This window comes from Erpetoichthys calabaricus, chromosome 10, assembly GCF_900747795.2.
Source record: "Erpetoichthys calabaricus chromosome 10, fErpCal1.3, whole genome shotgun sequence".
NCBI lineage: Eukaryota > Metazoa > Chordata > Cladistia > Polypteriformes > Polypteridae > Erpetoichthys > Erpetoichthys calabaricus.
The window spans coordinates 12,653,129-12,677,047 of record NC_041403.2 but is presented as its reverse complement, the minus strand read 5'-3'; the positions used below and the strand labels follow the sequence as shown (position 1 = coordinate 12,677,047).

The following is a 23,919-nucleotide window of genomic DNA, read 5'->3' as shown; positions in this document are numbered from 1 at the left end:
GTACTCTAGGACACCTCCAATTTACTAGTAACATGTTATGAACAGACACCAAAACAAAACTGTCACAAGCTTGTTTATGTGTTTTTCATGCCCCACAAATTCTTTGGTGAGAACTCCACTTTTACGTTGTCCCAGTCTTTCTGGCTCCTACTCAAAGGCTATTTACTGGCCTTGTGAAAGTGTTTAATTTAGATCCATGAATGCATACTTATTCTTCATTTCTATGGCTGGATGAACTAACTGGAACTCTAGAGCAAAATACAGGCTTTTAGTTTTGCAAATTAATAATTATGAATTAAGTAAACAATAAAGCTACAATAACATTTTCATTTAACAATACGGTTTCCAACAGGGTCTTGCATTCTTAACAAGTTCAGCTAGAATGCATTACTTTCAATGTTCCTATATGCCAGCGGTTCTCAAACTGTGGGGCGGGCCCCCCTAGGGGGGCGCGAAGTAACAAAAAGGGGGGCACGAAGATGTGAAAAAAAGAAAACAAGAATTGAAAATATGAAAAATACATCTATTGAAACCAAAACAAATGAACTTAAACTACATTCTGATACTAGAAAAATAAATATAAAGTTAGATAAATGTCGATAAAAGTTAAGTAGGTATAATAAAATATGCATCTATGAGATATCATTATTTAAAAAAAAGAACAAATTGGTATTAGTGGGCTCCTTTCAAAAAAACGTTAGGGGGGCGTGATTAAAACTTATGAAAATTCGGGTCACAAATACTTAAAGGTTGAGAAATCCTTCTATATGCAAACACTTTTTTCTTTTATGCTAGATAAACTTGATCCAAAAGTCTACACTTTACCGCACCGAGGAATGTTTAGGAATATTATGAGAACTGTTCCAAAACAATAAGTTTGTGCTTTCTTGGTTCAAACAGAACTACACTCAAAAATAAGCTTGTGGATGCAGTGGTGTGTTTGTGAAACACTGTTGTGAATCTTTGTAATCATCTGAGGATACATATCACTAAATTAAGTGTGTGTGGAAAAACACTTCACCTGCAGTCCAAGCCCAGTTCCACATGCAGTGATGTCCATGTTCTAGTTTTAGTTATTAAATCAGACATATTTATTTGACTTTGTATTTAATTTTAGTCATTTGATATTGTCATACAATACGCAATACAAGGCCGTATTTTGGATTGACGGTATTGTATACTGTTAATTTCAATACAAAGTAAGCCTAATAATGAGTATACAGTAATCCCTCCTCCATCGCGGGGGTTGCGTTCCAGAGCCACCCGCGAAATAAGAAAATCCGCGAAGTAGAAACCATATGTTTATATGGTTATTTTTATATTGTCATGCTTGGGTCACAGATTTGCGCAGAAACACAGGAGGTTGTAAAGAGACAGGAACGTTATTCAAACACTGCAAACAAACATTTGTCTCTTTTTCAAAAGTTTAAACTGTGCTCCATGACAAGACAGAGATGACAGTTCTGTCTCACAATTAAAAGAATGCAAACATATCTTCCTCTTCAAAGGAGTGCGCGTCAGGAGCAGAGTCTGTCAGAAAGACAGAGGAAAGCAAACACATCAATAGGGCTGTTTGGCTTTTCAGTATGCGAAGCACCGCCGGTACAAAGCTGTTGAAGGCGGCAGCTCACACCCCCTCCGTCAGGAGCAGAGAGAGAGAGAGAGAGAGAGAGAGAAAAACAAACAGTCAAAAATCAATACGTGCCCTTCGAGCTTTTAAGTATGCAAAGCACCGTGCAGCATGTCGCTTCAGGAAGCAGCTGCACAGAAGATAGCAACGTGAACATAATCTTTCAGCATTTTTAGGCGAGTGTCCGTATAGTCTAGGTGTGCGAACAGCCCCCCTGCTCACACCCCCTATGTCAGGATCAGAGAAAGTCAGCGCAAGAGAGAGAGAAAAGTAAGTTGGGTAGCTTCTCAGCCATCTGCCAATAGCATCCCTTGTATGAAATCAACTGGGCAAACCAACTGAAGAAGCATGTACCAGAAATTAAAAGACCCATTGTCCTCAGAAATCCGCGAACCAGCAAAAAATCCACGATATATATTTAAATATGCTTACATATAAAATCCGCGATAGAGTGAAGCCGCGAAAGGCGAAGCGCGATGTAGCGAGGGATCACTGTATACCAAATGTAAAATATACACAAAACAAATACCAATGCCACTAATCTTTTTCCTGCTCATATTTTCTATTTTTCACTTTCCATATTTCAAATTAAAACAAGTTTGTTTTAACAATGATTGAAATGCGTCTTACAATATATCGTGGTTGTGTGAGGTGTGATTTAAAAGCTGTCATTTTGTGCCACGCACAAGGTAGCAAGTCTAGTAAGGACAGCGCACATAAATGCACTAACACGTTCAAAGATCGCCTAGCTCAAGCAGGTATTTCTGCAAAGGTTTGCCTTAAAAAGATCAAACTTTGTAATGTAATAAATGAAATTAAAACAGCCAGTCATACTTTCATACCAAAGTCAAACAAGACTTCATCCATCCACACAATATTCAGATTTTAATGCCAATAAACTTAGTAATTTAAATTCCAACACTACTTTAATACAAGCTTCTACAGGAAGGCAGTGTAGTGATCTGAAGAGAGGAGTCACATATGCCCGCCTTGATTTTGAATCACCTGCAGCAGCTTGGTGACACATGCTGGTGTTCTTGCTGACAGAGAGTTGCAGTAGCTTAAATATGACAAGACAAAAGCTTGGACCAGGAGTTGTGCTGCATATTCTGTAAGATACAGTCTGATATTGTCCATATTATACAGAGTAATTCTGTAAGAATGAGAGACTGTACTAACATAACCCCTAAAGGACGACTGGTCATCAATCAAAACCTCAAAGTTGCATACCAACTTGGTGTTAGGGACAGTAAGCCAAGCTGACCAGAGACACATGAAAAGATACTGTGTGGTCCTCTGGAGAGAATAATAGGTATATCTGTGTCAGCATAGCACCAATAAGAAAAGAAAAAAAAAAAAAAAACCCTTTGGACAGCATGAAAGGAGAGCTCACATAATCAGTGTGTCAAGTCAGCCAGTCACATGCTCACAATGTCCAGGATACTATAATATTGTTAAATTAACCACATCCAGAAGTTAGAGGTGTGGATTATTTTGACGAAATTGCAGTATTTTTGAAAGGAATAATTATTTATCCTTTATACATCTTATAAATACTTAAGGGTGTAGACTGATGACCAGTTGCAATTCAATTAAAGCGCTTTTGATTTAGATGCAAAATTCCAGAAAATGCCGTTTTTCCTTGTGTAGATGGCCTTTTTATATTTTAAACCTAGGTCTATGTAAGATTATTATTGATGCACAAACCAAATGAATTTCATATTTAGGATAATAAAGTTAAAGCTGAACTTAGCTGAGGATAATTATTTGAATATATTTTGTATTTACTTAGGAGACACTTTCTAATTAGTCATAAAAGCATAAAAGGCTTACTAGAATAAAATCAATAAAACTTCACATAGTGTCTCTTGTTAAAAAGCTTTTGTGCACAGCACAAAATAGTTGCCACAATGCCTCAGGTCTATATCAGTAGGTCAGAAAAAAAACCTGTATACTCACATTGAATTAAACATTCCCATCAGTGCAGTAAAGCAGAAACCAATGGCAAACATTGACTTCATGCGCACCTAAAAAAAAAAAAAAAAAAAAAAGAAGAGCCAACAATTCTTCTTAAATATTACACTCCAGTAGCTAGCAATAGCTTTAATTTAAATCTCACTGTAAAAATGCATCATAATCAAACAACTCATTTGATTTGCTCCATTTCACTCTTAACTGTAAATACAGTAATCCCTCGCTACTTCGCGGTTCACTTTTCGCGGATTTTATATGTAAGCATATCTAAATATATAACGCAGATTTTTTGCTGCTTTGCGGGTTTCTGCGGACAATGGGTCTTTTTACTTCTGGTACTTGCTTCCTCAGTTGGTTTGCCCAGTTGATTTCATACAAGAGATGCTATTGGCGGATGGCTGAGAAGCTACCCAATCAGAGCAGGCAGTTAAGTTCCTGTGTGCTGCTGATTGGCTCAGCGACGGAGTGCTGCATTAACCAGGAAGTCTCATCTCACTCATTCAGCATTAACGTGCTACTGCTTCAGGGGCCGTGTCCAAGCGCCAACAGAAGATGCAATTAAATGATTGCAGAAAAGGTAAAAGTTTTGGATATGTTGAAGGAAGGGAACAGCTACACCGCTGCAGGACACCATCACAGCATCAATGAGTCCACGATTATTTTTATTTAAAAAGGAGGAAAAGCATATAAGATCTACGGCCGCAGTGTCCTTTAACCAGGGCGCAAAATGAGTTGCAAGTGGACATGATAAGGCAGTAGTCTGGATGGAATCTGCTTTAGGAATCTTTGCAACAAGGTCGACGACGTCATGACCGCCTACAAGCTGCTACGTGTACTTCGCTATACAGTAAGTGTAAACTTATCTACTGATTTCATATTGCTTAGCAGTTGTCCCTGTTATTAATAGAGTAAAGGGTGGGTTGTAAACAATACAGGGAGGGTTTAAAAACGTCCAAATACACGTTAAATAATTAAATAAATATGGTGTCCCTACTTCACGGAAAATCAGTTATCGCGGTCAGCCTTGGAACCTATCTCCCGCGATAAGTGAGGGATTACTGTACTTCTAATACAAATCCTTAATAATTCGAGTATGGCAGACCCCTCTATGTCTGCTGCAGCCACTGGACTTTATGGCATCATTTAGGGGCTTGAGGCTGGTGGTGTGAAGTGCAAGAGTTATTGTATAGAGCAGGGGTCTCCAACCTCACCCCCAGAGAGAGCTACTTTTACAAAATGAAAATGGCAGAGAGCTACTCATGTTTTCTAATGTTTATTCTCATAGCTTATTTCAACCAAAACAAACTGAATAAGCTTATTTTGCCTGAATATTTACAAAATGTTGGTGTACACAAATCACATTTTGCATTAAAACATCACAAAAAAATATTTAGTTCACCTGCAAGTGCATTTTGCATGTCTATATGCATTTTCTAGCGTATCTCACACTATTGAATTAAAATATGAATGCTGTCAAAACAAAACAATGCAATTCCAAATACATAGATATGACTTCTTCATTTGTCATTTTGTTCCATGTCACTGTGTCGCTTTATTCACATGTCTAGTTGCATGGATGTGTCTTTTAGTTTGTCAGATGAGTTGGAGTTACCAAGAGAGGCAGGTGTATGGTGGAGTGGAGCCACTGAGGTTCACTCTTCTGGAGTCATTTAAAGGTTCATCTGTCAGTCTTGTTCTGAACTTTGAGTTCATGACATTCATGTCAGACTCACAGAGGTATGGAGACCCAAACAAAGCAGATATTTTCAGAGCTGCTTGGTAAAGATTCTTATAGTTATCTGGCTCTACTAAGCTCCAGTAATGCTGAGAATGCTGTTGAGACTTTAACTGCACATTATTTTGAAGGTTTACTAATATATAATATATAAAATCCAATGTCTGTATGTCTGTCCGCTTTTCACGAGAGAACTACTTAATACACAGGTGTCGAACTCCAGGCCTGGAGGGCCGCAGTGGCTGCAGGTTTTCATGCTAACCCTCTTCCTAATCAGTGACCAGTTTTCACTGCTAATTCACTTTTTCCCCCCTTTATTTTAACAGCCATGTTAGAAGGATTCAGTCCTCTGAATTGATTCATTTCCTCATTAAATGACAGCCAAACAGAAATGAGACATGAAACGAGCCAACAGATGACCAGCTTAAACTGGGGCTTCAAACTCCAACCACTTTCTTAATGAGAAGCTGATGCTTGCTGTTAATTAAACCCGTTATTTAATTCCATGGCTTGTTGCTGCTCTCGTTCTGCAACAGCAGACATTTCCAAAACTGCTGATTTTCTGTTTTTTATATGAACATTGTCAAAGTGTTTTGGCGAGTTGAGAAATCAACCTTACCAAGACCATCACTTTTCTTTATTTTCAGATATTGTGTGATGTGGTGGCTTGTTTGGTGTCTCATTATTGTTTAGCTGCTAATTAAGGAAAAAGAAACAACTAAAGGGCTTAAGTCAAGATAATTAAAAGAATTAGCAGAAAAAATTGGTCACTAATTAAGAAGATAGTTAGAATGAAAACCTGCAGCCACTGCGGCCCTCCAGGACTGGAGTTCGAAACCCCTGACTTAATGGATTTAGATCGGGTTTATCTTCAATAATTTGCTTGAACATTCCGGTTGATTTTGCGACTTCTCTCATTGCGCTATGTACCATGGTTTGCTTGCGGTTTCAATTCATTTTTTGTGAATCCGGGAAACACGCAGCAGGCCGAGGGGAGGTGCCTTCCTCACTCACTCGCCAGCTTCGGTGCGTGTTCCTTAAGTGTGCTTAGCTAGCGAACGATAGAACAATTTATTTTAAATATCAAACAAAGTTTAATTCAAGTGTTATTTAGGACTTGAGGAGTTTGAGTCTGGATATTCTCTCAAGTGTACGCCACATTGAAAAGACATATTGCAATTCAGATTGTGGATCGTGATAATGAGTTTTTGGAAAGATCGCTCAACCCTAATTTGACTAATCAAGCTTTCAAATTTATGTAGGATTCATTAACCCTTTGGCAAGCTATTTGGAAAGGGGTTGCGAGCTACTGGTAGCTCGCGAGCAACGTGTTGGGAGACCCCTGGTATTGAGGTTTTTTTTTTTTTTAAAAAAAAACATGCCATTCAGTGGTACCCCAAGACCCGAAAACTGGTATGTATTCAGGTAAAGGCAGCTACGAATTATAAGCACACACAAATGTGTTGCTGCATTTCACGAATAAAGCCTCATGTCATAAATTAAGGAGTGTACAACTTCAGTAATGAAAGATAGTTAGTAATTTCTACTATTTGTATGGTAATGGGAAACATAGTATTGTAGGAGCAAACCAACTGGAATAAAGATAGGTGGGGCTGGATGCTTGATTATAAGCATTCTGTCACACATGCACATGACAGCACTGCATACCTAATGTTTCAGGAAGATCTGCGCTACATCCCACAAGCCCTGAAAAATTTAAGAATGCAAGTAGACACTTGCAGAGGTGAGAATATATAGCAGCCCCATGCAGATGATGAGCATTATTTTTGGTGGATCACAGGAAAAAGTGTGACAGGGAAGGACAATCGCAGATCCTTGCCATGTTACACAGAGAACAGCTTAACAGTAAGTGTATCTAGTGGTAAGTGCACATTTGTTATTTTATAAGGCGTTTCACATCACTAGTGACAGCAGAGAAGTGTGATTAAGGACTTCAGGCTTTCTGAGATACAGAGGGATGAATGGATGATTTGCCGCTATTACATAAACAAGCCCATTGTTAGGCTTAACTGCTATTCAGTATGTGCCTCACTTTTTCCATCTCGGTATTTGTTACATTTTAACACGAAAATAGTTTTAGCTATTAACTAGGTAATGACTCAAGGTAAATCGTTTAAGGAGGTTTCCACTATGGCAGGAGGTCAAACTGCGCTCCTGCAGGGCGGCTACAGTGGCAACTCGGTTTTGATTTCTACACTATTAATCATTTGCTAACCACACACACTAGGTTGCCTTAAATTTTCAATGACTTGCATTTTAATGCTTTCATTTCTTCTTTAACTAGCAGCTGAATAATAATAAACAGATGCAAAGCAAGCCAAAAAATGACCAGGTGAACCAAGATCCTATCTGCAAATGTGTCTTTCATTCAATAGGTATCTCAGTATAATATATATATTAAAAAAAAAAAAAAAGGAAAAGTGAAGGACTAAGAAATACTAAACTGTTGTGTTTCACAAAGCATCTAAATGGTGATTTCAGAAAAAAAAAATACAAGTCTTGGAAAAATCTTTCGAAATGTCTGTTGTGGCAGAATGTGAATGCTAACAAGCAACAGAATTAAATGACAAGTTTCATTAACAGCACATTAATTCACTGTGAAAATGCTGGTCCTCTGGGACTGTCTGAGACCCTTGGTTTAGTTGGTCATCTGCTTGCTTTCTACCCCTTTATTGTTTGGCTGATGGTTAATGAAAAAAACAAAAACAACTAAGCAAGTCAAATATAATAAAAAGGAACAAATGCATCTGTTAAAATACAACAGTAACTGGATTACTAATTAAGTTAAAGTGGTTTGAACCAAAACCAGCAGCCACTGCAGCCCTCCAGAGTCTGAGTTTGACACCCCTGCACTAGAGTATAATTGTAAAAATAGTAAACTATCTTTTGTTATTGAAGTCATGTACTTGTTAATATATGATATTAGGCTTTATTAGCAAAATACAGCCATACTTGTTTATGCATGCTCAGCATCAATAACTGCCTTTATATACACACATACCAATTGTTTTAGTCCTGGGTACCCATTAAACGACTCATTTTCAAGACAACACTATGCCAAGACTCTACACTGCACACCCCCAATCACAGACCCATGAAGAAGGACACAAGACACTGTAGCTTGGTCAGACAGAGGGGTCTGTCACAGATGGTCCACAGCCAGACCATTTTCGGTATATCAAATGACATGCTAAGCCTACCCCTGGCAATCTAGAATGTGTCGATCCGAGTTGCTAAATTTATTATTTTGAAGATGCATGGTGCTCAGCAAAAGTTGTGAATACCAAAGCAGAACCCAGACTAGTACTTTTGGACTGGAATAGTATAAAAGTTTTTAAACATTATCAGGTCTATAAATGAATGTTAAAACAGATCATATACTGAATGTGGAGTTCTGAAACATCCTGTTTTTTGTGCTGCTTTGTATAGATGTGTTTTGCTTGCTAACAAGCTGTCAAAGCTAGCCATTTGCTTCTTTTCACATCAAAAGTGTCCAGGTGATCATGGGGTGTTGTCAGGACATCCAGCTTGTCCTGCTCTTCCATTGTCATATGTCTTTATAAGAGACTTTGATAAAGTAATACTGGAAATACTAAAGTGGAGGGCCTGCATATAACTACACAGTTGTCAAGTGAAACACATAACTCATAACTTCAAAGGTGACCCAGAAGGTCTAAAGACACATTAATCATACCATTGACAAATCCCGGTTGTTGTTCTTCAGTTTCTCTTCTTGTCTCTCTGCGAAAATGTACAAGAGAAACAAACGGTCAAATTTCATACATAGTGAAAATGAATCAACGAACCTAATTTAAGGTCATACATTCCTCAATCAGATCATCTTCTATATGAGAAGAAAAACACACATTGCTGCTCAAGCAACCAGTTTTACTACTTTTCAACTTTTAACCACTGATGTATAATTAATGCAAGCCCTTTAAGTATATACATCCAGAGTGAAATATATACACAAGAAATTTGACAAACAAGAGGACACCATTCATTCCACTTGTTGCTTTTTTGTTTAGTTAATAGCTAAGCTGTTCCAATATCTTATTCAGATTCTTCCTAAAGGTTGGTCGAAGTTTCTACTTCAACTCTATGTCTCGGTAGTTTGTACCAGAGCCCTGCAACTCTTTGTGTGTAAAGAAGTGCTTCCTGGCTCCAGTTTTAATCACACTTCCCTTTAACTTCCAATGATGTCCTATGTGTATGCAACACTTTTATTGCTAAAGCCCAGATAGATTATTTCATATCCTTGGCATTACTCTGGGTTAGAACCTGTAACAGTCATCTAAACACATTCAGTGTCATTCCTTTGTAGCTTGGCTGTACAACTTCTAAAAAATCTTAGGCCTTATATATCAAACAGTCAGAATATTTAAAGACAACAACACTAAAGGGGGAAAAAGAGACAAGTTACCCTATGAACTTCTGCAAAATTCATAACATACTGTAAAACAAAAACAGTAGAATTCCTGTCATTTACATTACCAAAAAGTAAAAGCCCGACTCTATCTTACCCTTACTCATTTAGTGCAGCTTACCAGCTAACAACTTTAACCATTATGCTTTTTAATGTGGCGACATGTCGATTACCATATGCAATAAAAGATTCACTGTACTATGTACACAAGACAATAAAGACTCTATAAACTATAATGACAGTAGTGAAGTGATAGCAAATAAGTGTTTTATAATAGAAGAGCAAGTAAAAATTACAAGTGACTTAGACATTAAACCCGTTACAATAACGGGCGCTATAACAGTACTGCATAAACATTAGTAGGAACAGTCTATATTAAATGGCAAGGGACCATCTATTTTCTGTTACAGTAATAACTGGCTTGTATGTTGCTGTAATATGGGTCACCGTATTGTGTGCCTTTAATTTTCTCTCGCAGTAATACTGGTTTGTATTTCCGTAAAATGCCTGTAATTTTCTCTGACAGTAATACTGGCTTTGATGTCCATAATATGTGTTTAATTTTCTGTCACAACAGTGCGATTGGATCGGCCGCTCAATATTTTGTAGGTCCCGCCCTCTCTGTCTTGTGTGACGCGTCAGGCAGCCTTTGAAGCATCGCACCCTGCCCCATACATGCACACTTCACCAGAAGACACACACACACACACTCACCGACACACACAGGGATTTTATTAAAGAGGATTAGGGAAAATAAAAAAAATCTATTTTGTTAACCTCCATCTATAAATCACAAAACACAATAAAAAAACAGCTTTGTTCTTAAAACTGCAAACTTGTACTTTGGCACACAAGTCTTGTTTTTGACATACAATTTTCATTTTGGAGTCAGAAAGTGTCAAGAAATACAGTGATAACGCTGCTGCTTCACAGTAAGGAGATCATGGGTTCAGGTCCCGGGTCCTTCCTGCGTGGAGGCCGCTTTGAGTAGTGAGAAAAGTGCTATATAAAATGTAAAAAATTATTATTACAATATGATCTGTGAATATATACCTACCCATTAATTTAATCTTTCATTTTATCAAGGATTTCTCTATTTTGTTTTCATCGTCCAATTCACCACCACCACCCCCAGATGGGGCCATAGTCTTCAGAGTTATTTAGTATAATTTGAGGTCACAATTAACATCTCTCGTTATTACACCACCTGTATAATGCAAAGTTTTACCGTTTTCTTGAAGCAGCAGAAGTAAGGTTTATGACATAAAACTTCTGCCCTGGGATGGGCTGGCTCTACCATGCAGGCAAACAATGTGGTACCCTAGGTGTTAATGTTTTTGAGGGGCAGTATTTTGATATATTAAGTAGACATAGCTGTTGACATCAGGAGTGGTGGATTTTACTGATTATCGACAGCCTGCCCCGGTTTTTCCCTCATTTTGCCATGGTGTTTGTGCAACATGCATGAATGTCCAATGGGGACCACTGCACTTTAGTAGGACATCCATACATGACTCTAATAATTTGTTCAGTAGAGCTTAAACCCGTTTGTCGACATGACATTTAGGTATGACTCGCATGAAATCACCAAGAGAGAAAGAACAAAACCGCGCTGTTTGTCTATATGACAGTCGGGTACAATTCACATGAATCTTCTTACAGGACCTCTGACCCGTCCCCGCTATTCAATCCAAAATCTGTGTGCAAACTGCACAAAACACCAAAAGGGAATCTGCTTCGTGAACTGCAATAATATGTATAGTGATTACCTTCAAGACTTCATGGTCTGGGCACAACATTTTCCCTTTTGCTCATGTTAACATATCACGTGTGTCTGAAATCTCAAATTATAATTAACATTTCTGTTTACTCTAAACACAACAGACCTGTCCACCCTATCCCCACTCAAATTTACAATGAGGTTTGTAAATACAGTAAAACCCGGTCAAAGCCAGGAAAGAGAGCTACAATTTCAAGATGGCAAGTGGTATGAAATACTACAGTGTTAACGGGGGTCTGCAAAATTGGTCCCCCAGTGGAGATTTTTGTTCCAACCCAATTTCATAATGAGAAGTCAGTTATTACTGTTGAAGCCACTATTACTCAAGTGACATTTTCCTGATTCATTTCAGTTGTCTCACTTGTTGAGACTGCCCACTGTTATTTGCTTATTTTAGCCTTAAACAGCTGCATCCACTGTTTTTAATGGCTCTGTACAAGCAATAAGATGCCAAAAGACAAAGGCATCAGCAATTCTCCATGTAATTCCAGCTGTGTGTATTCATGATGAACCATCTAGTTTAATACAATTTTTGGAAGGAAACTGAAGAGTAGTTTTCAAAAGAAAGGGAATAACTCATTGGCATAGCGCTGCAAATCATCTGGATGTTGTCCCAGGAAAGAAAATGATCTGCAAAATAAGAAGGAGCTGACAAAGCAAAATGAAAAACACAAGCCATAAAATGAAATAAGATCTGCTATTGGCAAAGACCGATGGCTAATTAAGCAATTGGGCGGGAACAAAACTTTGCTGCCACTGCAGCCATCCAGGATGAACTTTGAAGACTCCGGGGTAATTTATTAATAGAGAAACTGTGACATGCAGGTTGTAACGGTGTGATGACTTGCATGCATGCCTTTCCACCAGGAACTCCAAGTCGGATCCTTGTCCGATAGATTTAACTTCTTCTTTAATAAAGCATTTTCCAAACTACTGTTCATGGACCCAAGCTGTTCTGGGTTGGGCCATACTGCCTCTGGCTTACTTTTTATACTTCAAAGTTTAACAAATTAAGTATTAAATCCTGCTAGCGTTGCATACATTAGCTAAATCCAACAAGTTTAAGAATAATACGTTTGGTAATATATCATTTGAGAAGTAAGGCAAAATGATAACTTTAATTAGCTAGCTGAACAGAATACAATATGCAAGCTTTTGAGACAGTTTAGACCCTCCTTCAAGCAACTTGTACTGTGTTATCCATAATGGATGCAATTACAACATCCTACTACTACAGTAATATATCACTTGTAATTTTAACCTTTCCAGTTTCTCTTTAGGGCAAAAAAATAAGGGTGTAGACAGACAGACACACAGATACTTGATTTTCCCCAGGGAGAATTTACTATAAAAAAAACTGGGGTAGCAGTGCAGGAACTGAACATTTTCTAAATTCACTGTGTGTGTGTGTGTGTGTGTGTATACTGTATATAAAACATACATACTGTACATGTAACATAATACTTACACACAGAACTACACACATATACACTGTGGTATTATATACTAGGTTATACGCACACAGAAATAAGAACACACTTAGCTCTAAGGTGACATTTGCTCACATTTATTCTAAAATCTGAAGCTTGCCTCAATACTTGTATAGCACCATTTTGATGGTATTCACTAGAAACAAATAGCTAAACACAAAACAAAAACATTTCCATGGCCTATAAGCAGAACCAGGTAATAAAAATTTAAAGTAAAACCATCTCCTTAGCAACAGCAGATCCACAGGGATAATTTCTGTTCAAAAATAATGGTGCAATACCCAAATACAGGTCTGTGCTCCCCGGTTTCAGCTCCTTTTGCATGTCAATGAGAACTGCAGCAACACTCTCCTAATAACAGTTAAACAAAACCAATATGGTAGACCACTTCACACAAATAATAAAAAAATATCTGCCTGACTTAGGGGTGAACACTTTCACCATTGTTCTTGGAGACTTTGACTTTATAATCCATTTATAAAAAGCCTATAAAAAGTAATCACTTGCACTTTTTACCATTTTATTGTTATACAACATTGAATCTCTGTGGATGTTAATTTTGCTTCTTTTGTGCCCTGCTGTACAGCATATTTCGAGAGCTGTAAATCTGAAATGTTGGGATTTTAGACTTCTTTGGGAGGGGAATAAGACAGAATAAGAGGAGCTATTTTCAGCTTTTTTATCTGCTTAATTATGAGAGATTACAGGTTGCAAAGTTTGGAATGTAAACCTTCATAAAAGTCAAATGCAACCAGTTTGTAAGGAAAACTCAAAATTTACATTTAAAAGGCAAACCTAAAATTTGTTTTACTAAAAAGAATAAATTGTAGAAATACAAGACCGGATACAGGATTACACACAATTCACATACAGTGCCTATAAAAAGTTTTCCTATTTTATTATTATACAATTGCACAGCTAAATCCACTATGATATTGTTGTATAACAATAAAATGTGAAAAATGAAAGGGGGTGGACATCTTTTTTTTTTTTTTTTTTTTTTTTAAATAGACACTAAATTTTTAAAGGAATAGTAAATAATGTACATGGAAGGTTCCTATGAATCATTAGCTTTTAAGTAATATGCAAAAATGTAATGCTTCCTTATTATATTCTGCTACACATACACATGCATCAGCAGCATGTCACAGATGTGGGCTTGAATTGTATTACAGGGAAAGGTTTTGGAGTAATACTGCCACTAACACAATTTCCAAGTAACTTTTGAGTGGAGTATAACAACCCGTGAATATATAAATTATATATTCACTAGGGGGCTCCGCCCCCTGCTCGCTTCGCTCGCCAACCCCTGGCGTTGGGGCATGATAAAGAGTGAGATGTATGAATTAGATATAGAATAGTGTGCAGGTTTGGATGATGCCTATATAAATACAAAATAGAGTGTTTGGCATAGAGTAATGTTTTATTGGAATATTTCTCTGTATACAACATTAGTAGTAAAGATGGTGTCTTGTCTTTGAATGAGTCTTCCTTGGCATGGATCATTTTTAACTTTAAGTTTAATGTGAGATGAATGTCGAACACATGAGAAGGCAACATAAAGTTGTCCATGTCCAAAAACGGGTTCAGAGAGGTAGATGCCAACTTTGTTCATGGTTTGTCCTTGTGATTTGTTGATGGTCATGGCAAATGCAGGTTTAATGGGGAACTGTCGGTGTTTCAATGTAAAAGGTAATTCCAGGTCAGAACTCATAAGGTCAATTCCAAGAATGAGAACAGTATTGTTAGCATGTGAATCTGAAAGAACTGTTGCTTGAATAACATCGTGTGTTATGGTGTTGACGACTAACCGTGTGCCATTGCATAAACCCTGTTTAGTGTTAAGGTTTCCTAATAGCATGATTATTGTTCCGTTTTTAAGGGTAAGGTTGTGTTGTGGTCATCCGTCCGGGTTAATAGTGTTCAAATATTCTAAGGGGAAATTCAGATGTTCATTGTCGTCATCAGAGTCAACTTTGTCAGAGCTTAGAAAGAGCCGTGTCTCTCAAGGAAGTAATGAAATGACCTGGTTAATAATGTGATTAACATTAATATTTTTTGGACATAATATAGTGCGTTGTGTTAACCACATATGCGAAAGCAGTATGGGCCATTGCCTTTTGGTGTCCTGTTATGTTCTCCGGTAGATGGAAAAGCAAATGAACTATTGTAGGATCTAATGCAGTTCATAAAGTTTTTACTTTCAGGCACATCCTTAGTTAGAAGCTTCTGTAGATATTCAGGATATGAATGTAAAGGAGGCTTTTTAATCTGCCCCTTTTGACAACAACGTGTAAATTCATTATTTGTATTGCCAGTTGTTTTTTCTGTGAAGTTAAGTGAATGACAATGATTGCAAATGACATTCATTAATCCCAATGAATTTTCCTCAATAGTGGACTCATTATTGAAAGCGTTGTCAGCCAACTGGCGTAAGCGTTTAGCAGACGTCTGGCGTTGATGTCTGCGACGGGCATGTTTTGCTTGTGGCGTTTGAGTGCCGCGTTGTTGCATGTCCATTATTTGTGACGCGCTATTTTTGATTTTTAATTGATTCACCTCCGCTTTGCGCAAAGTCCGTTTCACTCTACGTCGTGCATTGTTTGTATCGTGCCTTGTTCGTTTTTGTATGTCGGTCAGTTGAGCTTTCTGCTTTTTGAGTCCCGCTTGCTTGTTTTCTGGCCGGTCATATGCGCGTTGCTTTGCTCCCTTTTTTGTATGTCTGAGTCGCGAGCTCTTTCTTTTGAAATCGTGCTTGTTTCGATGCAGCACTTTGAAACGCGTACTGTATGCATCTACGTTTAATGTGTCTGTTCATTTGGGCACGTCTCTGTAACGGGGTTACTCGAGCTTTGAATTTTTTGATCCGAGACATTTTTTCTCACGTATTTTCCGAAGCGCGTTGTATGCGCCGCCGTGTATTGTTTTGGTTTCATCCGTGTTCGTGTGTTTGGTCCCGTTATCCGATCCGAATCGTTTTGTACCCGTGACCGTGTATGCATGACTTGTTTGTTCCTCAGCGTGCGAAATATGTATAAGTAATAAGGAGGATCGCACTCACTGTTAATATGGAGCCTTTTCTCCAGTTGAACGGTTAATAGTGCTTTATTTTAATGAGATCCACCTATGCTGCCTAGTGTGAAGGTTTTGAGATGACGTATGTTTAATATGGACGTTTCCTTTAGATATGTGGCTTTGGGTGTCACTTCTTATTGATTTGGGGGGGGGGGTGTGTGGGTGAGGATTGTTGTTGCGCGCGCGTCTTCTTTCGTTTTGTGTTCCAGGGGCTTGTTGAATCCCCCTCTTTGTGTGTGTCCCGTCCGTTGCTTGTAGGGTGTGTGGGGTGGTTTTGTGTTCTTTTTTTTTGTGTTCCAGGGGCTTGTTAAATCCCCCTCTTGGTGTGTATCCCGTCCGGTGCCTGTAGGGGGGGGGAGCCTTGCCGTTGTGCGCGAGTGTCTTCTTTTTTTTTGTGTGCTAGTTTCGTGTGCAATGGGTTTCGTGCGGTGCCTGCCTTTGACTACATTTTTCTTTGCCTTTTCCCTTTTTCTGTGCTTGCGGCGTCTCATTTCTTTGTCCTCTTGTTTCTTTGCTCACTCCTTTTTTCTGTGGTCTTGTCCGCCTCTCGCGGCCCCTCATCCGCCTCTCGCGGCCCTTTCTTGCGCCTGCGCAGTACGTCTTTTTGCAGCTACGGCCCATGGCCGGATGTGCCTGCGTCCATTATCCGGTTTAGCATTCTCGGTTAGTAATATGGATAGCATTCGGAATCTGAATCACAATCTGATTGTATGGGTGGTTACCTACCGGGTAACGCATGTGGTTGGTCTGCAAGTCGGCAAACATCCGCCATGGTGCCCGAATGCTATGAATGTAATTACCCCGATCTCCAGGCTGTCAAATAAATGAACCACACACCGTGGCACAACGTAAAGAGGCTTCGCCTCTGACGTCCGAGGTTTGATCCCCGAGAGGGGTGCAGTGGAGTGTGTAAGCCTGATGAGCCCAAACAAGGGTGAAACATGTGTCGCGTACTCTTTGCATTATTTGACAGTAAACTATGTAATTATATATATATATATATATGGAAGAGAAGGTCTGTGATACGGTTTGCATATTTGCAGTTGGAGATCCACAAAGGGAGAAAAAACGAATCACGTATCATAAAATAGTTTTATTCCTGAGCTTTCAAACCCAGCATATGCCAACTTAAGAAGGACATATACACATTAATTAAACTATACAACCCCCCCCCCCTTGATTATACTGACTTAGTCACCTCCAACCCCCCCAATACTGAATGTGTTGCTATATATTGCCTTTGATTCTTGTAAGTCTAAGCATTATCCTCTGATGAAGACCCCTGATAGGGGTTGAAAGCTCAGGAATAAAACTATTTTATGATACGCGATTCGTTTTTTCTCCCTTTGTGGATCTCCAACTGCAAATTATATATATATATATATATATATATATATATATATATATATATATATATATATATATATATACACACACACATATATATATATATATACACATATATATATACATACATATATATATACATACATATATATATATGCACACACACAGCTACAAAACATTAAAGGAACACTTTTCAAACACATCACAATGGGAAAAAAAAATCCTGCTGGCTCTCTCTACTGATATGGACTGGGTAATGTGTTTTGAATGAAAGGATGCCACATCGTTTGATGGAAATGAAAATTATCAACCTACAGAGGGCTGAATTCAAAGACACCCCGAAATTCAAAATGAAAAAAATGACACGGCAAGCTCGTACATTTGGCCGAAATTTCATTGCAGCAACTCCAAATTGTACTCATTAGTTTGTATGCCCCCACATGCTTGTATGCAGGCCTGACAACGTCTTTCCTAATGAGACGACGGATGGTGTCCTGGGGATCTCCTCCCAGATCTGGACCAGGGCATCACTGAGCTCCTGGACAGTCTGAGGTGCAATCTGGCGGCATCGGATGGACCAAAACATAATGTCCCAGAGGTGTTCTATTGGATTTAGGTCAGGCAAGCGTTGGGGCCAGTCAATGGCATCAATTCCTTCATTCTCCAGGAACTACATGCATACACTTGCCACATGAGGTCGGGCACGGTCGTACACCAGGAGGAATCCAGGACTCACTGCATCAGCATAGGGTTTGACAAAAGCTCCAAGGATTTTATCTCGATACCTAACGGCAGTCAAGGTGCCGCTGCCTAGCCTGATTTAAAGCGTGACAAAAAACGTCACATAAAATTGTTGCACTTTTAGGCTTAGAATTTTATATACTGTATAGACTAGCCAACCCGCGCCGCATAATTATTTATTGATGGGTGAACACTTCCTAAATGACACAGTTGTACAAATGGCGTGGGTTTAAGGATATGACTGTGAGTGAATGAAAAGATGGAACTCTAGATAGGGTAACATACAATTGTCCGTGACTGAAAACTGGTTTTGGCAGATACAGGCATATCATTTTGAACGTTTGTCCCTGTGCCTTATTAATTGTCATTGCAAAGGCCAATCTAACAGGAAATTGTCTGCGTGTAAAAGTAAAAGGCAAATTTGAATCTGATGGGGTCAGGGATATCCGGGGAATAAGGACAGTTTGTGAGGTAGCAGCTGCGATAGTTTTACACTCCAGTACATTGGGGGTGAATCTTGGTAACAGTCAGTCTAGTGCCATCACAGAGACTTCTTGCTGGCATGAGGTTTCCGAGAAGCATGACGACTGAACCTATTTTAATTTTGAATTTATGCGGAGGCATGCCAGTGGGAGTAAGACTGTTAAGAAATTCTTCAGGGAATGAAACTTGATCTGCGGGATCGTCTGTGACGATGGAGGCAACGCTGGTGAAAGTTACTTCGTCGGTAGGGATAAGTTTCAGTACTTGTTCATTAAGGTGTAGCGAGTCTTCGTTGGTGACGCTTAATATAGCTCGCGTACTGAGTTTTTCCGGAGTCACAGTTGAGAAGTCGATGTCGCCATATAGTTGTTGAACGGGATCAGAAATAAAAGGAAAACAATGTGAAGGTAATGGACGTGGGAGGAGTGTTAGAGCTGGCGGGCAGGGCTCTGTCATGCGTGCGTCTTGCTTGCGATGGACTATACACACACACACATACATGCATACATACAAAAAAAAAATACACAAATTTTTACCAATTTTTTTCTTTTGCTGGCGTCCAGTTGATTCTGTTATTGTCTCTTTCTTCTTTTCCACTGAAGTGGGGGTCGCAGCAAAAGAGGAAGGAGAAAAAAAAAAAAAAAAAAAAAGATGATGATTACATTGATATCAGGACAGAAAAAAAAAAATCAAAACAAGCACTAAATTCTTGAACTTCCAGTGAAACTTGCAATACTCACGTTTTTTACTCTGCTTTTCCACTTCAGCCTTGAGTCTCTTGTATTTATCTGTTCTATAGACAAGCACCCAGGTTATACCTATGCCCACCAAAAAAAAAAACTTTTTTTAAATCAATATACTTTCAAGATGTAAAGCACATCCACAGGAAAAAAAAGATTGTGGAATTTTAAACATAGAACAAAATTGTATTTATACGAATGATACAAAATATGCCAATTTACTGTATGTCATGTCTTAACAGAGCTCAACATGAAGTTCTTTCTATCATTACAAGAATTTCATCTCGTCTCTGTTGTCTTTTGGATGAGCTGTGAACTTGGAGATGTAACATAGCAAGCACTGAGGATCCAAAGGCTATGTTAGATTCTCGATCACTTTTTAAATTTAACCGATTATCACATCTCGTGGCAAGCTACGACAAGTTCACGTATTGTGGGCAACTGGCTTAAACCTCCTATTTCTGATGCTATTTAATGCCAGGCAGATTACATCGGATACGATCAGATGGAGTGGAAAAGAGTCTAGAGACTTGTGGGAATAAGATACTAAAAAGTGAGCACATTTCAATTAAAGCTTAAATGTTTGATGCAAACGTTGAAATGCAGTTGGAATTCATCCACTTTTCCGACTAGGGAAGCTGCAACATCTTCTTGATGCCTGTTTTTAAAATCCTGCAACAGAAAAGATTCACTCTGTTGTGAACGCGGAGGAATCCATTCTTACTTCAACTAGGCAACTTTGGATCTAACAACATGTTCCTCTTGAGGACACGGCAAGCTGGACCTGCTACCTGATGCCTTTAAAAGTAAACCTGTAGTACTACTGCGACCTACAAGCCTGTTATCGACTCTTTTCATACTTTTTCACCAGCTCTGCTTTTCATCTTGTCACTTTACAACATTGGTCAGCACTGGCTTGGGTTTATATGAAACGTTTTAGTCTCCATTCTCCAAGAATACACAAGATGAAATTATATGGCGTAAGTTAAATATTCAAAAAATACTTTTGGCTGGAGTATTCCTTTAAATAAGCAAGTATTACGGAAATCAGGGTTTATTTAGTCAGAAAGGACTCACCCACTACATTCTCAAATTTACAGTGCATCCGGAAAGTATTCACAGCACATCACTTTTTCCACATTTTGTTATGTTACAGCCTTATTCCAAAATGGATTAAATTCATTTTTTTCCCTCAGAATTCTACACACAACACCCCATAATGACAACGTGAAAAAAGTTTACTTGAGGTTTTTGAAAATTTATTAAAAATAAAAAAATTGAGAAAGCACATGTACATAAGTATTCACAGCCTTTGCCATGAAGCTCAAAATTGAGCTCAGGTGCATCCTGTTTCCCCTGATCATCCTTGAGATGTTTCTGCAGCTTCATTGGAGTCCACCTGTGGTAAATTCAGTTGACTGGACATAATTTGGAAAGGCACACACCTGTCTATATAAGGTCCCACAGTTGACAGTTCATGTCAGAGCACAAACCAAGCATGAAGTCAAAGGAATTGTCTGTAGACCTCCGAGACAGGATTGTCTCGAGGCACAAATCTGGGGAAGGTTACAGAAAAATTTCTGCTGCTTTGAAGGACCCAATGAGCACAGTGGCCTCCATCATCCATAAGTGGAAGAAGTTCGAAACCACCAGGACTCTTCCTAGAGCTGGCCGGCCATCTAAACTGAGCGATCGGGGGAAAAGGGTCTTACTCAGGGAGGTGACCAAGAACCCGATGGTCACTCTGTCAGAGGTCCTCTGTGGAGAGAGGAGAACCTTCCATAAGGACAACCAACTCTACATCAATCCACAAATCAGGCCTGTATGGTAGAGTGGCCAGACGGAAGCCACTCCTTAGTAAAAGGCACATGGCAGCCGCCTTGAGTTTGCCAAAAGGCACCTGAAGGACTCTCAGGTCATGAGAAAGAAAATTCTCTGGTCTGATGAGACAAAGATTGAACTCATTGGTGTGAATGCCAGGCGTCACGTTTGGAGGAAACCTGGCACCATCCCTACAGTGAAGCATGGTGGTGGCAGCATCATGTTGTGGGGATGTTTTTCAGCGGTAGGAACTGGGAGACTAGTCAGGATAAAGGGAAAGATGACTGCAGCAATGCACAGAGATATCCTGGATGAAAACCTGCTTCAGAGCGCTCTTGACCTCAGACTGGGGCGACGGTTCATCTTTCAGCAGGACAACGACCCTAAGCACACAGCCAAGATATCAAAGGAGTGGCTTCAGGACAACTCTGTGAATGTCCTTGAGTGGCCCAGCCAGAGCCCAGACTTGAATCCGATTGAACATCTCTGGAGAGATCTTAAAATGGCTGTGCACCGATGCTTCCCATCCAACCTGATGGAGCTTGAGAGGTGCTGCAAAGAGGATGGGTGAAACTGGCCAAGGATAGGTGTGCCAAGCTTGTGGCATCATATTCAAAAAGACTTGAGAGGCTGTAATTGCTGCCAAAGGTGCATCGACAAAGTATTGAGCAAAGGCTGTGAATACTTATGGACATGGGATTTCTCAGTTTTTTTATTTTTAATAAATTTGCAAAAACCTCAAGTAAACTTTTTTTCACGTTGTCATTATGGGGTGTTGTGTACAGAATTCTGAGGAAAAAAATGAATTTAATCCGTTTTGGAATAAGGCTGTAACATAACAAAATGTGGAAACAGTGATGTGCTGTGAATACTTTCCAGATGCACTGTAGTTGTTGCCAACAGGTCACAGGTTCAAGGTTCTAAGGATTAACATCAACCAGTTCAAATACTCCATTTGTTTAACTTTAATAAACAGTCACAAACTTAAAACAATGTGATAAAAATGTATTGTTTACATCAATTAGTCAAGTATTAATGCTAGTTTAATTTTTTGTGTAAGTTTAAGTTCCAAGTTTACTGTCCTGTGCACAGTAAGGAAACATGTTTCCCTGTACAATGAAATTCTTTCTTTGCTGTTCACACCAAATGACAAAAAACCAATGTATAAAGATAAACATAAATAATAAGTAGAAGATAGATAATAAGTAACAGAGGCAGCATAAAGTATAAAAACAGAATAGAAGTGTAATGTGCAGGTAGGTGTGTGATGGACAAGTCAAATACAGTTACAGTTGTGTGAGGTACTGTAGATAGAATGAGGTGGCCCACGGTTATATGCTCCAGTCAGTTATTTAGGAGTCTAATGGCCTTGGGAAAGAAAGAGTTCTTTAGCCTGGAAGTCCTGCATTTCATACCTCTATACGTCCTGCCTGAGGGTAGAAGTGTGAACAGTTCGTGTTGGGGGTGAGTGGGGTCCCTGAGTATCGAGGCAGTTCTCCTCCTGCGGACATATGCAGCATCTGATGGTACATCTTACGTTTGTTCTCTGCTATATTTAATATATTTGTACAAAGTTTACGTTTCATAGCTGTGTTCTTTGTGATATCTTTTTAGTGTTACTTTTTTTGTATCCTCTTTATAAAACTTAATGACAAACCAAATTTCTTTATTGAGTCACCAAAAAATTGCATGCATGGATAGATCGTTTGCGACGAGGCCAAACCCGGTTTCAGGAGTTGTGTGGCAACAGCACTAACCACTGAGCCATCCTATTGCCTCTTGCACGATATCGTTAATGTCACCACTAGCCAGCCTGGCCTCTACTTAGATGTGGGAGTTGCGCAGCATGACAGATTGGTGGCAGGTGCAATTGGAAACCCCAGCTAAGGTGAAAGGTTACATCTTATATTTCAACTCTCCATTGATTCGAAAGGATTTATTTTCAAAATTGGGAGACTGTCTTTCTACCATATAATTTATCCTTCACCCTTCATTAACCTCGAATGCTTCTCAACTCAACACGGAAAGAAACACAGCGGAGCAGAAGGAAAAAAAAAATGTGTAAAAACACCCCATTAGCTTACCACGAAAATATTACGGCTTTAACATTAACATGAAACCAACGTCTCGAACCTTTCCTTCCGAACACCCTGCTTTGAATGACTGCCGTCCTCACCACTCACCTTCCGCCAGCAGCGCCGTGCATACCGATATAAACACAATAAGCAGCGTGTCCGCGAACATGGTACTCATCGTGTCGCTGCAGTTGTCGTTACTTTCTCCACCAACTCCACTTCTTCCAAAGATGCGGTCGCAGGTTCTAAAAAATCCTAAAGTCCAGTCAGCACTGTCAGTGGTGGCGTTCCCGGGGCATGCTGGGAAACAAGAAGACTAGAGCCTACTTTATCCCAGCCGAACGGTATACTGACATCTAGTGTGAGGAAGGAGAATTAATCAGTGACAGCAAATTCTTAAGATGACGTGTCTTGGTCAGAGGTTCTCAGTCACGGTCCTGGGACGGCCGTAGTGGCTGCAGATTTTCTTTCCAACTACTGTAGTTTCCTAATTAGATGACAGTCCTTGCCGATTATGAAAGATGGCATTTAACTGTTTGGCATGTTAGTGCTTTCATTTACCCAAGAGGAATTTTAATTGC

The 23,919-nt window shown here is 39.1% G+C and overlaps 1 protein-coding gene across 1 annotated transcript in view; it reads right to left on the bottom strand.

Moving 5' to 3' along the window:
- Positions 1-23,648, bottom strand: part of tmco1 (transmembrane and coiled-coil domains 1) — a 31,986-nt gene extending 8,338 nt beyond the window's left edge. Inside the window, exons 1-5 of the mRNA XM_028810878.2 lie at positions 23,447-23,648; positions 19,443-19,520; positions 19,239-19,298; positions 9,055-9,101; positions 3,590-3,657 (exon numbers count right to left, since the gene is read on the bottom strand). Coding sequence (XP_028666711.1) covers positions 3,590-3,657; positions 9,055-9,101; positions 19,239-19,298; positions 19,443-19,520; positions 23,447-23,516 — 323 coding nt within the window. The 5' untranslated portion in view covers positions 23,517-23,648. The remainder of the gene's footprint in view (positions 1-3,589; positions 3,658-9,054; positions 9,102-19,238; positions 19,299-19,442; positions 19,521-23,446) is intronic.
- Positions 23,649-23,919: the final 271 nt, after the last annotated feature.